Source organism: Entelurus aequoreus, linkage group LG17, assembly GCF_033978785.1.
Source record: "Entelurus aequoreus isolate RoL-2023_Sb linkage group LG17, RoL_Eaeq_v1.1, whole genome shotgun sequence".
NCBI lineage: Eukaryota > Metazoa > Chordata > Actinopteri > Syngnathiformes > Syngnathidae > Entelurus > Entelurus aequoreus.
The window spans coordinates 18,872,424-18,890,613 of NC_084747.1; the positions used below are offsets into that span (position 1 = coordinate 18,872,424).

Here is an 18,190-nt window from a genome sequence, read left to right on the forward strand (position 1 = left end):
CAATAACTTCGAGTTTACATAATAATGTTCTTACCAAAGATAAAAAAGAGCAATATAAAAATATATATATATATATATTTAGAAAAATAAAACAAATAACCAATGGCCTAAAATATACACATTAGTGTACCAAAGACAAACAATAAGTGACGAAAAAGTACCATCCATCCATTTTCTACTGCTTGTCCCATAATCAATCAAATAGTCAATAATCAATAAAACCAGTCATGACATGAGGTACAATCTAGAATAACCTCTTTCTGCAATACTTCTCCTCTTAGTCTGGTGCGTGTTTTAATAGACGGAGGCAGGTGTGTATATCAGCGCTCCTAGCAACAAGAGGATAAACGAGGGAGGAAAGAAGCGCCGACAACAGAAATAAACACTAAACAACGTAAACTACTGTATAACAAAATAAAACAAAAACTACAACAACTACAACCACTGACAGGTTTTGCAAACCCAATTTTTAATTGATGTTATTTATTTATTTTTTTTCCAGAATAACCATCCAAAATGGAACTGTCATTCAGTGGAAATGGTCCTCTTACAGCCTCCTCTGTCAACCACAAAGTAGCCTGCTAACTTAATAAATGGACGCACAAGCATAGACACATGATATTTATGATATTTTTTTTAATCCCCATTAATTTTTCCTTTTCATTCCCCCCATCCACAGATGAAAAATGGCACAAACACAAAAAGTAATTCCATCTTTGATGTCTTCTTCCGTCAAGCCTACGTAATACAGCCGAACCTCATCGGACTGTGTGAGTGCACCAAGTGTTGTTGTGTCGAGTGTCGGACTGTGCGGACATTGTGAAGGCGAGAGGACATAAAACACTCGTTTAACGTGGCAGAAGCCGCAGGCTGCTGTTAATGGTGCTGTCTTACAGGCCGTTACAAGCTAACGCACAGCTACACTGCTGTTTAGCCTGCGGGCTATCAGGATACTTAGCGGCACAGCAGGGGTGGCTTAGATAAGATGACACACTCCGCAGGACAGGACACAAAATTCATGGCAGACCCCCGAGGGTCTGACGGGCCCCCGGCAGGAGGCCCTTTGCTATAATTACAGCTCAGAAACAAACAGCAAAAACATCAAGAGTATCTCAGACTGTGAGGACGTAGCAGAATACCCCAAAATATAGACAAAATATCAACATTACAATTATTTGTGGTTAAATGGACAACATGGAAAGACAGAGGTATTACTAAACCTCATCATATTATTAATAAAAACTCTTTTAAACCGTTCAATGATTTAGTTGATCAATATAATGTACCCAAAGTTCATTTTTAAAATGTTATCTCTTTAAAACACGCTGTAAATAAATGCATATCCTCTGAAAGTATGTCTTTAAATAGCCATGAACTGGAAGATGCACTTTTTAATCAAGATACAATTAAGAAATTAATTAAACTATTTTATGGAATAATAAATGAACACCACACTAGATATGCAAATGATGCATGTGTTCGGAAATGGATGATGGACTTAAACATTTTAGATGAAAGAGACATATCATGGAATGATGTTTGGAAAAATGCCAATAAGCCCTTTAGAATTATTAAAGATAAGCTGACTCAATTTAAGATCTTGAATAGATTGTATTTTACATCTTCTCAGCTGTTTAAAATTGGTGTAGTATCAGGCAGCTGAGGGAACTCTTGTTCATTTATTGTGGGAATGTCAGAGAATAAAAGAGTTATGGTTGAAAACAACAAAAGAAGCAATCACAGAATTAATATGAACATCCCAATGACACTGCAAACTTGTATTCTTGGGGATCTACATCAATTTAGTAACATGTCATCAAAGAGTAAAAATGCATTTCTTTCAATATGCATTATAACAAAAAGGGTAATATTTAAAAAATGGATGGATGTTGATAGTCCAACACATTCTGACTGGTACACACAAGCTATGGAGATGATATCAGTAGAAAAAACTACGGAGGGTGTATATTGTAGCATCCCGGAAGAGTTAGTGCTGCAAGGGGTTCTGGGTATTTGTTCTGTTGTGTTTATGTTGTGTTACGGTGCGGATGTTCTCCCGAAATGTGTTTGTCATTCTTGTTTGGTGAGGGTTCACAGTGTGGCGCATATTTGTAACAGTGTTAAAGTTGTTTATACGGCGACCCTCAGTGTGACCTGTATGGCTGTTGACCAAGTATGCATTGCATTCAATTGTGTGTGTGAAAAGCCGTAGACATTATGTGACTGGGCCGGCACGCAAAGGCAGTGCCTTTAAGGCACGCCCCTAATATTGTTGTCTGGGTGGAAATCGGGAGAAATTAGGGAGAATGGTTGCCCCGGGAGATTTTCGGGAGGTGCACTGAAATTCGTGAGTCTCCCAGGAGGGTTGACAAGTATGACTGGGAGACGCAACTGCTCTGTACTTCTCCCTACGTCCGTGTACCACTCCGTACAGCGGCGTTTTAAAAAGTCATACATTTTACTTTTTGAAACCGATACCGATAATTTCCGATATTACATTTTAAAGCATTTATCGGCCGATAATATCGGCAGTCCGATATTATCGGACATCTCTAATTACAATGTATTGTTTATCTTACAGTATCCATGCTGTTTTTGTCCAAACGTCCAACAATGTGCTATCGTGAAAAAAGAAAAACATGTTTTTCTTTTTTCACGATTTGGACTGACTTGCAATTTCTCACACATATCTACAAAACACCAACGATAACGATAAAAAATTTGGCACACACTTCTAGGTTAGCGGCAAGCACATGTTTCTACGATTTCAGCGGGATTGGTTATTTTTTCTGACAAATGCACCACATGGCAGCGCTGTTGTTGAATCCCATAAATTGGATTGACTTGGGATTCCTAGCACTGCTTCACAAAACACAGACGATAACTTCAAGGTGTTCTGTCGTTTGAATCACTTTGAAATTTGGCACACTCCTTGAGGGGACGGTCGAGCACACGTGTGCAAAATTTGAGACAGATTGGTTGAAAAACATGGAAAACATTTTTTCAAGAGCACAGTGTCGAGACTTTAAAATAATTATCCAAAAGTCATTGACTACGTTCACACTGCAGGCCAAAGTGGCCTAAATCTGATTTTTCAAAATCAGATTTTACACTACAAGTAACATGTGATCTTTATCAGACTCCAGTGTAAACGCACCAATGTGGCCCCGATGTGGCCTCGACGTCACTTGCATGCGCAGATCGATAAAGTGAAAACAAAGGAAGTTGACCGGATTCCGTAAATGAACAAGGAAGACGTTACTACTACTACAAAATAAAATAAAAGTCGCCATATCTTAAAAATTAGAGGGTTTTTTTTACATAAAAATTAAGTAATATAATTTATGAATGAATATATAAAGTGTAGAGATGTCCGATAATATCGGACTGCCGATATTATCGGCCGATAAATGCTTTAAAATGTAATACCGGAAATTATCAGTATCGGTTTCAAAAAGTATAATTTATGACTTTTTGAAACGCCGCTGTACGGAGTGGTACACGGACGTAGGGAGAAGTACAGAGCGCCAATAAACCTTAAAGGCACTGCCTTTGCGTGCCGGCCCAATCACATAATACCTACGGCTTTTCACACACACAAGTGAATGCAAGGCATACTTGGTCAACAGCCATACAGGTCACACTGAGGGTGACCGTATAAACAACTTTAACACTGTTACAAATATGCGCCACACTGTGAACCCACACCAAACAAGAATGACAGACACATTTCGGGAGAACATCCGCACCGTAACACAACATAAACACAACAGAACAAATAGCCAGAACCCCTTGCAGCACTAACTCTTCCGGGACGCTACAATACACACCTACCGCTACCCCTACCCACCACCACAACCCCGCCCACCTCAACCTCCTCATGCTCTCTCAGGGAGAGCATGTCCCAAATTCCAAGCTGCTGTTTTGAGGCATGTTAAAAAAAATTATGCACTTTGTGACTTCAATAATAAATATGGCAGTGCCATGTTGGCATTTTTTTCCATAACTTGAGTTGATTTATTTTGGAAAACCTTGTTACATTGTTTAATGCATCCAGCGGGGCATCACAACAAAATGAGGCATAATAATGTGTTGATTCCACGACTGTATATATCGGTATCGGTTGATATCGGAATCGGTAATTAAGAGTTGGACAATATCGGAATATCGGATATCGGCAAAAAAGCCATTATTGGACATCTCTAATTACAACACTAATATGACCCCTTTAAAGGCCTACTGAAATGAAATTTTTTTATTTAAACGGGGATAGCAGATCCATTCTATGTGTCATACTTGATCATTTCGCAATATTGCCATATTTTTGCTGAAAGGATTTAGTAGAGAACATCGACGATAAAGTTCGCAACTTTTGGTCGCTGATAAAAAAAGCCTTGCCTGTACCGGAAGTAGCGTGACGTCACAGGTTGAAAGGCTCCTCACATTTCCCCATTGTTTTCAATGCAGCGAGAGCGATTCGGACCGAGAAAGCAACGATTACCCCATTAATTTGAGCGAGGATGAAAGATTTGTGGATGAGGAACGTGAGAGTGAAGGACTAGAGTGCAGTGCAGGACGTATCTTTTTTCGCTCTGACCGTAACTTAGGTACAAGCTGGCTCATTGGATTCCACACTTTCTCCTTTTTCTATTGTGGATCACGGATTTGTATTTTAAACCACCTCGGATACTATATCCTCTTGAAAATGACAGTCGAGAACGCAAAATGGACATTCACAGTGACTTTTATCTCCACGACAATACATCGGTGAAACACTTTAGCTACGGAGCTAACGTGATAGCATCGTGCTTAAATGTAGATAGAAACAAAAGAAATAAATCCCTGACTGGAAGGATAGACAGAAAATCAACAATACTATTAAACCATGGACATGTAAATACACGGTTAATGCTTTCCAGCCTGGTGAAGCTTAACAATGCTGTTGCTAACGACGCCATTGAAGCTAACTTAGCTACGGGACCTCACAGAGCTATGCCAAAAACATTAGCTATCCACCTACGCCAGCCAGCCCTCATCTGCTCATCAACACCCGTGCTCACCTGCGTTCCAGCGATCGACGGAGCGACGAAGGACTTCACCCGATCATCCGTGCGGTCGGCGGCTAGCGTCGGATAGCGCGTCTGCTATCCAAGTCAAAGTCCTCCTGGTTGTGTTGCTGCAGCCAGCCGCTAATACACCAATCCCACCTACAGCTTTCTTCTTTGCAGTCTTCATTGTTCATTAAACAAATTGCAACAGATTCACCAACACAGATGTCCAGAATACTGTGGAATTGTTTGATGAAAACAGAGCAATTTGTATGGTGACACATTGGGTCCGACTACTTCCGTTTCAACCCTTGACGTTACGCGCATACGTCATCATACATAGACGTTTTCAACCGGAAGTTTTGCTGGAAATTTAAAATTGCACTTTATAAGTTACCCCGGCCGTATTGGCATGTGTTGCAATGTTAAGATTTCATCATTGATATATAAACTATCAGACTGCGCGGTCGGTAGTAGTGGCTTTCAGTAGGCCTTTAATGCGCCTTATAATCCGGTGCACCCTACGGTCCGGAAAATACGGCACTTGAATATCCCGGGTCTGGGGTGTCGCAAACATACCCTGCTGGCTTACCAGCGTGAGTGACGTCCTCAACGCCAACGGCCGACCGTCTCGGGCCGCGACACAACACAGAGGTCACCTCTTCAGACTTGCTGATTTGTTCCAGACCAAATAAATCGCTCAAAGAGAGAGAGAGAGAGAGAGAGAGGGTGCGGCGGTCGAGTGGGTCTGGGGGGTGCGTAATCGCCCCCCATGAAAGGAAGACAATGTTCCCAGCAGGAGCAGGAGAAAAGCTCAGTAGCGGGCGTACAGTGACGCAGCGGGAATCGATAGAATATCACGGCGGGGAAAGATAGGCATGGATTTTTAAGGTGTCGGGGCTATCGATTTAAGTGTGCAAGTGCAATACTTCAAGCGTCTCATTTGCATTTAAATAACTCTCACTCCTGATATAACCAAACGTGCGGCCGCCAGAGCTGTAAAGTTTTCTTTGACTCTTGTTTTCAGATGGCCATCGATCCAAAAGTTGAGCTGAGCGAACTTCTACAAAGTCTCCACAAGGACGGACGGGCGGGTAAGGGAACGTGGTGGATCCTGGGGGGTGTGGACAAACATTTAGACTGTGTGTGTGTGTGTGTACATTGAGGTGGGGCGGGGGGGGTCGGAGGAGGGGGGGGCTTGATGGACTGCGCTGTCGCCTCCCCGCTCGGCGATTTACGGCGGCGGTGCTGCTGACGAGCGCGGCGCAGTAAACGGGCCGGGCCGGGGGGCGTATTTCACACGGGGCTGGCTTTTATGAAGAACACCGGCACGGCTCCCCGACACCCACCCCCGCCCCCCCGTGACGGATGGAGAAAGACGCATGACAAGCTTCATCATTGTTTGTAAATCTTAACTGTTCCCGCTCACTAACTCCAGAAGGCAATTTTGCGGCGACAGCGGGGGGCACGCCGAGGGGAGGCGGCAGTGGGCGGGGGCGAGGCGGAGGAAAAGGACAGCTATAGGTGCTCCTGAAGGTTATTTGGAGCTCTGGGTTTGGTCAAGTGATCAGTTCCTCTCATTGGGGGGGGGGGGGGGGGGGGGGATACATCTGCTTTGGCGCTAGTTCCTGTTCCTGGCTGGTCCACGTTGTAGCTCTTGTCCGATGTTACATCCATCAGCCAATTAAAATTCGAGTAAAATTCATCAAGCATCCAAAAATGCTTTATATTGGACAACTAATACCACACGAGGTGTTAAAGGCCTACTGAAAGCCACTACTACCGACCACGCAGTCTGATAGTTTATACATCAATGATGAAATCTTAACATTGCAACACATGCCAATACGGCCGGGTTAACTTATAAAGTGACATTTTAAATTTCCCGGGAAACTTCCGGCTGAAAATGTGTAGGTATGATGACGTTTGCGCGTGACGTCAATGGTTGAAACGGAAGTATTCGGACACATCGTATCCCATTACAAAAAGCTCTGTTTTCATCGCAAAATTCCACAGTATTCTGGACATCTGTGTTGGTGAATCTTTTGCAATTTGTTTTATGAACAATGTAGACTGCAAAGAAGAAAGCTGTAGTGGGATCGGTGTATTAGCGGCTGGCTGCAGCAACACAACCAGGAGGACTTTGAGTTGGATAGCAGACGCGCTATCCGACGCTAGCCGCCGACCGCATCGATGATCGGGTGAAGTCCTTCGTCGCGCCGTCGATCGCTGGAACGCAGGTGAGCACGGGTGTTGATGAGCAGATGAGAGCTGGCGTAGGTGGAGAGCTAATGTTTGTAGCATAGCTCTGTCGAGGTCCCGTAGCTAAGTTAGCTTCAATGGCGTCGTTAGCAACAGCATTGATAGGCTTCGCCAGGCGGTACAGCATTAACCGTGTGGTTACAGGTCCAGAGTTTGGTAGTATTGTTGATCTTCTGTCTATCCTTCCAGTCAGGGGTTTATTTCTTTTGTTTCTATCTACATTTAAGCACGATGCTATCACGTTAGCCCCGTAGCTAAAGTGCTTCGCCGATGTATTGTCGTGGAGATAAAAGTCACTGTGAATGTCCATTTCGCGTTCTCGACTCTCATTTTCAAGAGGATATAGTATCCGAGGTGGTTTAAAATACAAATCCGTGATCCACAATAGAAAAAGGAGAAAGTGTGGAATCCAATGAGCCAGCTTGTACCTAAGTTACGGTCAGAGCGAAAAAAGATACGTCCTGCACTGCACTCTAGTCCTTCACTCTCACGTTCCTCATCCACAAATCTTTCATCCTGGCTCAATATAATGGGGTAATCGTCGCTTCCTAGGTCCAAATCGCTCTTGCTGCTGGTGTAAACAATGTGCAGATGTGAGGAGCCTTTCAACCTGCGACGTCACGCTACTTCCGGTACATGCAAGGCTTTTTTTATCAGCGACCAAAAGTTGCGAACTTTATCGTCGATGTTCTCTACTAAATCCTTTCAGCAAAAATATGGCAATATCGCAAAATGATCAAGTATGACACATAGAATGGATCTGCAAATCCCCCGTTTAAATAAGAAAATTTCAATTCAGTAGGCCTTTAAAGAAACAAAGAAAAAGGTTAAATGTTGTAAAATAAAATAGCAATAGTCTACAAAGGGACTTAACCCTTGTTGTAATGTTCATATTGTTGTTACTCAGCCAGCGTTTGTGGGTCTGATGGACCCGTTGAATTTTGTGGCTTTTAATGCCTCACAATCAAACACTTTTATGTTAAAATACTGAACAGATGTTTACCTTATCCCAATAAACATCTGTGTGTGTAGACAGAAAAGGGAGAACGGACGCATTTTGGCTTAAAAACTAACGATAAAAGTGAAGTTATAACACTAAAACGCCCTCAGGAAGAGTTGTTTTAAGCCATGGCTAGCTAGCTAGCAGCTAACATCCATCCGCTGTCGGCAGTGTTTTAGCTATTTCTAAATCACTAATCCTCGTCTCCATGGCGACAGATAAAGTAAGAGTATCAGGGGTGTATATTGTAGCGTCCCGGAAGAGTTAGTGCTGCAAGGGGTTCTGGGTATTTGTTCTGTTGTGTAACGATGCGGATGTTCTCCCGAAATGTGTTTGTCATTCTTGTTTGGTGTGGTTCACAGTGTGGCGCATATTTGTAACAGTGTTAAAGTTGTTTATACGGTCACCCTCAGTGTGACCTTTATGGCTGTTGACCAAGTATGCCTTGCATTCACTTGTGTGTGTGAAAAGCCGTAGATATTATGTGATTGGGCCGGCACGCAAAGGCAGTGCCTTTAAGGTGTATTGGCCCTCTGTACTTCTCCCTACGTCCGTGTACACAGCGGCGTTTTAAAAAGTCATACATTTTACTTTTTGAAACCGATACCGATAACTTTGAAACCGATACCGATAATTTACGATATTACATTTTAAAGCATTTATCAGCCGATACTATCGGCAGTCCGATATTATCGGACATCCCTAGTCCTTAATAATTTTGACAAAAATAATAGAATGGAAAATGACACAATATGTTTGTTTACTTACTTACTACTAAAAGAAAAGTTGTCTCGTTCACTATTTTATCTAAGGACAAACTTGCAATAAGAAACATTCCCGGGCGCGGCGCCGCTGCTGCCCACTGCTCCCCAAGGGGATGGGACAAATGCAGAGGACACATTTCACCACATCTAGTGTGTGTGTGACAATCATTGGTACTTTAATCTTAATCTTAATGTACCGTAAGATTTTTTTGTTAAAATAAAGACAATAATGCCATTTTTTGTGGTCTCTTTTATTTAGAAAAGTATCGAAATGCATTTTGGTACCTACTGGTACCAAAATATTGGTATCTGGAAAACCCTACTCGCTGCGTATCTACGTCATACTGTACGTCCGCAGCCACAAGGAACTTTTGTAATCTGCAACCAGTTTTGAAAAACTTTCATTATTATTTTATTATAATATATTGCAAGAATCTGTTTGAATCAAGAACCGATTCCGAATCGACTAATCACCCCAAGAATCGGAATTGTGAATTGCTGGCCCCCACTGTGGACTGGACTCTTACTATTATGTTAGATCCACTATGGACTGGACTCTCACTATTATGTTAGATCCACTATGGACTGGACTCTCACTATTATGTTAGATCCACTATGGACTGGACTCTCACTATTATGTTAGATCCACTATGGACTGGACTCTCACTATTATGTTAGATCCACTATGGACTGTACTCTCACTATTATGTTAGATCCACTATGGACTGGACTTTCACACTATTATGTTAGATCCACTATGGACTGGACTCTCACTATTATGTTAGATCCACTATGGACTGGACTTTTACAATATTATGTTAGATCCACTATGGACTGGACTCTCACTATTATGTTAGATCCACTATGGACTGGACTTTCACAATATTATGTTAGATCCACTATGGACTGGACTCTCACTATTATGTTAGATCCACTATGGACTGGACTTTCACACTATTATGTTAGATCCTTTATGGACTGGACTCTCACTATTATGTTAGATCCACTATGGACTGGACTTTCACACTATTATGTTAGATCCACTATGGACTGGACTCTCACTATTATGTTAGATCCACTATGGACTGGACTCTCACTATTATGTTAGATTCACTATGGACTGGACTCTCACTATTATGTTAGATCCACTATGGACTGGACTCTCGCTATTATGTTAGATCCACTAGGGACTGGACTTTTACAATATTATGTTAGATCCACTATGGACTGGACTTTCACACTATTATGTTAGATCCTTTATGGACTGGACTCTCACTATTATGTTAGATCCACTATGGACTGGACTTTCACACTATTATGTTAGATCCACTATGGACTGGACTCTCACTATTATGTTAGATCCACTATGGACTGGACTCTCACTATTATGTTAGATTCACTATGGACTGGACTCTCACTATTATGTTAGATCCACTATGGACTGGACTCTCGCTATTATGTTAGATCCACTAGGGACTGGACTTTTACAATATTATGTTAGATCCACTATGGACTGGACTCTCACTATTATGTTAGATCCACTATGGGCTGGACTTTCACAATATTATGTTAGATCCACTATGGACTGGACTCTCACTATTATGTTAGATCCACTATGGACTGGACTTTCACACTATTATGTTAGATCCACTATGGACTGGACTCTCACTATTATGTTAGATCCACTATGGACGGGACTCTCACTATTATGTTAGATCCACTATGGACTGGGACTCTCACTATTATGTTAGATCCACTATGGACTGGACTTTCACACTATTATGTTAGATCCACTATGGACTGGACTCTCACTATTATGTTAGATCCACTATGGACTGGACTTTCACACTATTATGTTAGATCCACTATGGACTGGACTCTCACTATTATGTTGGATCCACTATGGACTGGACTCTCACTATTATGTTAGATCCACTATGGACTGGACTCTCACTATTATGTTAGATCCACTATGGACTGGACTTTTACAATATTATGTTAGATCCACTATGGACTGGACTCTCACTATTATGTTAGATCCACTATGGACTGGACTTTCACACTATTATGTTAGATCCACTATGGACTGGACTCTCACTATTATGTTGGATCCACTATGGACTGGACTCTCACTATTTTGTTAGATCCACTATGGACTGGACTTTTACAATATTATGTTAGATCCACTATGGACTGGACTCTCACTATTATGTTAGATCCACTATGGACTGGACTTTCACAATATTATGTTAGATCCACTATGGACTGGACTCTCACTATTATGTTAGATCCACTATGGACTGGACTCTCACTATTATGTTAGATCCACTATGGACTGGACTCTCACTATTATGTTAGATCCACTATGGACTGGACTCTCACTATTATGTTAGATCCACTATGGACTGGACTCTCACTATTATGTTAGATCCACTATGGACTGTACTCTCACTATTATGTTAGATCCACTATGGACTGGACTCTCACTATTATGTTAGATCCACTATGGACGGGACTCTCACTATTATGTTAGATCCACTATGGACTGGACTCTCACTATTATGTTAGATCCACTATGGACTGGACTTTCACAATATTATGTTAGATCCACTATGGACTGGACTCTCACTATTATGTTAGATCCACTATGGACTGGACTCTCACTATTATGTTAGATCCACTATGGACTGGACTTTCACAATATTATGTTAGATCCACTATGGACTGGACTCTCACTATTATGTTAGATCCACTATGGACTGGACTTTCACAATATTATGTTAGATCCACTATGGACTGGACTCTCACTATTATGTTAGATCCACTATGGACTGGACTCTCACTATTATGTTAGATCCACTATGGACTGGACTTTCACAATATTATGTTAGATCCACTATGGACTGGACTCTCACTATTATGTTAGATCCACTATGGACTGGACTTTCACAATATTATTCTAGACCCACTCGACGTCCATTGCATCCGGTCTCCCTAGAGGGGGGTGACATCTGCGGTCCTCTCCAAGGTTTCTCATAGTCATTCACATTGACATCCCACTGGGTTGTGAGTTTTTCCTTGCCCTTATGTGGGCTCTGAGCCGAGGATGTCGTTGTGGCTTGTGCAGCCCTTTGAGACACTTGTGATTTAGGGCTATATAAATAAACATTGATTGATTGATTGATTGTAAGATTCACATCTCTTTTTACCGTTTGAGCTTCAATTATTTGTTGGACTAATTGAGGCATGGCCACTATTGGAGGAAGTATTATGTCACTGGTCCAATCTGCATAGTGACAAGTACAACATGTGTATTACAGCGTTGAATGACATCCTTCAGCAGATAAGATTGCAGTCTTGGCCCACTTTCAAGGCCGAGACTTTCTCCTCTGGCAGGAAGCTCGGGCGAGCATAAAGAATGTTGCACCAACGCTTTGGCTCGGGCAAAGCCGCTTCCCTTCCCTCCGAACACGCCCACGCGCTGGACGCCGACCAACCACTTGATAAGATGCGGGATGGACGAGCATGCGACTTTCTCACGCGGCAACAAGAGATACGGGAATGCATTAATAGGAGAGGAATGCCAGATTGGCCATTATTCGGCGGTGTGACCCTGGCGGCGTGAGGAAATGATGAGATAAACCTTGGCCATTGCCAGGAAGGAGTTCTACAGTAGCTCTCAAAGTACATTCCTGCTGCTCTTATACTCAAATATTGAACGGTAAACCAGACTAACTAAACTCAAAGCAGGTTCTTCCAAAAGCACCGGCGAGCATTTTCTTAGGGGACAAAAAGAGAAAAAGTCAACTTGGATCAAAAGTTTACATGCACTTGTAAAGAACATAATGTCATGGCTGTCTTGAGTCTCCAATACTTTCTACAACTCTTGTTTTTTTGTGATAGAGTGATTGGAGCACATGCAACATTCATGAAGTTTGGTTCTTTTATGAATTTATTATGGGTCTACTGAAAATGTGAGCAAATCTGCTGGGTCAAAAGTATACGTACAGCAATGTAAATATTTGGTTACATGTCCCTTGGCAAGTTTCACTGCAATAAGGTGCTTTTGGTAGCCATCCACAAGCTTCCGGCAAGCTTCCGGTTGAATTTTTTAGACCACTCCTCTTGACAAAATTGGTGCAGTTCAGCTAAATTTGTTGGTTTTCTGACATGGACTTGTTTCTTCAGCATTGTCCACACATTTAAGTCAGGAGTTTGGGAAGGCCATTCTAAAACCTTCATTCTAGCCTGATTCCTTTACCACTTTTAACGTGTGTTTGGGGTAGAGATGTCCGATTATACCAGACTGCCGATATTATCAGCCGGTAAATGCTTTAAAATGTAATACCGTATTTCCTTGATTAGCCGCAGGGGCGCTAATTAATTTAAAACCTCCTGTCACTCCTGCGCTTACCAGAAGCCTGCGGGATGGCCAAGCATGCGCTAATTATTTTAAAACCTCTTCTCACTCCGACGCTTACCTTATCATGAAAAGCACATTTAATTAAAAAAAAACTTTATTATTGTCTTACCTTTAGGTATAAATGAGTCCATGCCAGCTCCTTTTGAAGAAAAGCATCGATATAGAAGTCTTCCTTATCTTTCTTCAGTTTTAAAAGTCTCTCTGTCTCGATGGAGATCTTCCTTTTAAGTATTACCTCCTGCTTCGATTGAATGTCCAGTTTAGAAAACTGTTTTATTTTAGATATGTAATCCTCCATGGTAAAAGTCCAAGCAAACAATGGCTGCGCACTCTTGCTGCCGGTTGTCTTCTTCTGCAGTACCAGCAGTCGCAAGAAGGATCACGAGCGCCCTCTACCACCAGGAGGTGGGAGTCATTTAATGACTCATATTTGACCCGGCGGAAGTGCCAAGCATGCGCTAATTATTTTGCGAAACGAGTTTGACCCGGCTGTAATTCGAGGCATGCGAATACATATTCCCGGCGCCAATTCAAGGAAATACGGTATCGGAAATTAAAGGTATCGGTTTCAAAAAGTAAAATGTATGACTTTTTAAAACGCAGCTGTACGGAGTGGTACACGGACATAGGGAGAAGTACAGAGCGCCAATAAACCTTAAAGGCACTGCCTTTGCGTGCCGGCCCAATCACATAATATCTACGGCTTTTCACACACACAATTGAATGCAAGTTATACTTGGTCAACAGCCATACAGGTCACACCGAGGGTGGCCGTATCAACAACTTTAACACTGTTACAAATATGCGCCACACTGTGAACCCACACCAAACAAGAATGACAAACACATTTCGGGAGAACATCCGCACCGTAACACAACAGAACAAATACCCAGAACCCTTGCAGCACTAACTCTTCCGGGACGCTACAATATACACCCCCCGCTACCCCCTACCCTCACCCACATCAACCTCCTCATGCTCTCTCAGGGAGAGCATGTCCCAAATTCCAAGCTGCTGTTTTGAGGCATGTTAAAAAAAATTATGCACTTTGTGACTTCAATAATAAATATGGCAGTGCCATGTTGGCATTTTTTTTTCCATAACTTGAGTTGATTTATGTTGGAAAACCTTGTTACATTGTTTAATGCATCCAGCGGGGCATCACAACAAAATTAGGCATAATAATGTGTTAATTCCACGACTGTATATATCGGTATCGGTTGATATCGGAATCGGTAATTAAGAGTTGGACAATATCGTAATATCAGATATCGGCAAAAAAGCCATTATCGGACATCTCTAGTTATTTATGAGTCCCTTCTTATGCGGTGTATTTGGTTAGTTTTTCTAATCCGCCTGACCAAAGCCTAAGGTTTTGGTGTTAAACAAATAGCAATATTTGCCATTAAAACACAGTTTTATATCATTTGACAAAGTGTTATTCTGTTAAACTGTTGGTAGATTATTAAATATGATTAAAATCAAGAGCAAGATTACTAATCCATTGTTAATGCTGGAGTGGGCCCCGGCCCCCTATGTAGTGGAAGAGTTGGGCCCCAAGGTCAAAACGGTTGAGAATCCCGGGTGTTAATAGATGACAACACAAGTTAGTAGCAAGATTATTTTGTCTTGTCTACAGTCAAACATGGTGGTGGTAGCCTCCGGTCTGGGGCTACACGAGTGCTGGAAGAACTGTGGGAAGCACGAATGTCCAAATTGTGTGGTTTGTCTTTTCTAGCACTACCTTTATGCTCTTAAGCATGGACTTGAGCAGAGCTGCACAGGTTCTGACTGGAATCTTTTTCCACTCCTCCATGATGACATTCACACCTTCTGCTCCTCTTCCAACCTGTCTTTCTTCCTTATCATGTTTGGAAAACTGCAATGTGTCCCAGTTTGCTCCGCTTCATGTTGGGGGTTCATCTTTACCTCAATGAACCCCGGCTCCCTGGTGCCGGCGGCACTCGTGCAGCCCCATACCATGATGCTACCACCACTAAAAGATAGCAAATATTTCGACAATAATGTGTTTGTGTTGACTTGTTTTTAAGTGGATAGTGAATCTATACCGCTATACAAGCTGTACACTGACTACTCTAAAGTATATCTAAGTTTACTTTCTATAGTATTGTCCTTTGACAAGATATTATAAAATACTTGCTGAAATGTGAGGGCCGTACTTACGTTTGTCAAATACTGTATTATGTATATAAAGGCATGTCGCGTACTGGATGGGTAATTATTATTATTATTATTAGTAGTAGTAGTGCAGGTGTACCTAATGTTGTGGCAGGTGAGTGAAAAAAGGAAAAAGTGGGAATGCCACCAAATGCGGGACCACCGCTGTGACTGTTGTCATCTTGTAATGGAGCGTGACGGCTTGGACCCTCACAGGAAACAGTCAGGTGAAAGTCCAAAACAAATAGAAGGGGGGGGATGCGGGGGACTCAAAGATGGAAAGGCAGCACAGAGAAACATACCATCCCTGACCGCTAGGGGCCGCTGTAAGCAGTTTGTGAACATACGGACTGATGGACTGTTGTCGTGTGTCACCTACAGGCCGCCATGGCCTCGGAGCAGCTGTTGTCCTCGGTGGGGAAGAAGGGCGGCATGGAGGAGGAGGCGCCCAGGCCCTGGCCGAGGTACGGGGCTGCAGGGTAGTAGGGGTGCATGCGGTACTGGGGGGACATGTTGTGGCCCGCCAGGCGGCCGTCTCCGTTGGGCATCTGTGAACAAACGCAGTAGTCATCCAAGCATGCCTTTAGGATGTTATTGGCGGAGTAAAAATGTTGTATTCTCACAAAATACTGTCAGAAAGCCAGTGAGGATACAGAGCAAACATTTCCATATCAATGGCAATCGATTTTCAAATTAATGGCGATTCTTATTTGTAACCATTTTTAATCGATTAAATTTAATATATATATATATATATATATATATTATTATTATTATTTTTATTTTTTTTTAATATTATTATTATTTTATATATATATATATATATATATATTTTATTTTTATTTATTTTATTTTTAATAATTAAAACATGTATATATATTTCTTTATTTTTTAATGTATTATTATTATTATTATTATTTAATTTAAAAAATAAAATATATATATTTATATGTATATATATATATATATTTAATTTTTAAATAATAAAATATATATATATGTCTTTATTTTTTTATTTATTATTATTATTATTTCATTAAAAACAAATATATATATATATATATATTTTATTTTTATTTATTTATTTTTATTATTATTTTACTTATTTTATTATTATTATTATTTTATTAATATTACTATTAATTTTTTCTAATCTGTCCTGTCCAGCCACTCGAGAAAATCATACCGTTGGTGTGGATGCCCATAGTCTCTTTTCTTGCCTTAATTGTATTTTATTTTATTAAATGTTTGGGTAGAATTTTTTTTTATCAAAACCAGTTTTCTTTTAACTAATGTAGAAATTAAATAGAGCTGCTCATCTACGTTATGGATGATGTTAATGTCTAGATTTTAATGGAGAATCGTTTTGAAACGAATCGTTACCCCCCAAGAATTGACTCGAATGATGTGGTGCTCAAAGATTCTCGGCCCTACTAATTAGTAACATAAATAATCACCAATGTTGTTAAAGTAATCGATACAAATAATCACAATATCCTAACAAACAAATTGAAAAGCTACTTAAAAAAACAGATAGCAACATGTGAAGCTAAAAGAACACACATCTTAATGCCAAGATAGAACTAGCGGTGTACCCCAGGGGTCAATCCTATGACCAAAACCCTTTACCCTATACACAAACACAAAAGTTACAACTAAAATTTTAAAACATGAAGAAGATGGTGTGGCAAAAACAGACTATACCTGAAGCCAAGTGTAACCTAAGTAATGTTATTCATAAAAAGTCAAATAAATACTTAAACAGATATACACATAGACAGAGACAGGAGTTTTATTAGTTGACAAAATAGGCTGGAAATCCCACATGAAGCATAAACAACATGAATGATCTCCAGATCAAATAAAGCACAACACATTCCCTCCACACTCGTTCCTGACTGAACAATAATCAAGATGTGAACGCACTAAGATGTGTGTCCACTTTGTCGTATTTCACAAATCGGGGGGGATAAATAAACGGGCTTGCGTCTTACGTCTCGCATGTGGGGGGGTGCAAACTTTGAAACGAGCCGTCCACTCAGCAGCCCCGACGCCGCTTTTTCAATTTCACTTTTATGGAATTTGATTTCTGTCACCCTGCAATACGTCACCCGCGTTGTCCACGCCGTCAGTTCGCTGACAGCTTTATAAACTGTTATTTAAGCGACACTCAGCGCTTGTATTAGGCTGTGAAAAATCCAACACGGATTGGACGGACTGAGGGGGCATGGGGGGGCAGAAATAACTCCTGCCTTGCAGAGATACACACATGCATGTCTCTTTTTTTACCTATTTTCTGTCGATTTTAACATAAGTTTTTCAAATTTCAAGCACAGTTTTGCTTTCTCTTTGGCTTTTTTCTTTTTAAAATGCCGCTTATTCATACTTGCCAACCTTGAGACATCTGAATTCGGGGGGTGGGGGGGGGGGGTGTTGAGGTATATATACAGTATATATACACTACCGTTCAAAAGTTTGGGGTCACCCAAACAATTTTATGGAATAGCCTTCATTT

At 41.1% G+C, this 18,190-nt stretch overlaps 1 protein-coding gene across 2 annotated transcripts in view; it reads right to left on the reverse strand.

Annotated features, from left to right (window-relative positions):
• Positions 1 to 18,190, reverse strand: part of dmrt1 (doublesex and mab-3 related transcription factor 1) — a 100,407-nt gene that overhangs the window by 35,418 nt on the left and 46,799 nt on the right. The window contains exon 4 of one of the 2 annotated variants that reach the window (XM_062025105.1): positions 16,051 to 16,223. In XM_062025105.1, the coding sequence (XP_061881089.1) occupies positions 16,051 to 16,223 (173 nt within the window). The remainder of the gene's footprint in view (positions 1 to 16,050; positions 16,224 to 18,190) is intronic. The other variant, XM_062025104.1, reaches the window with a different exon arrangement.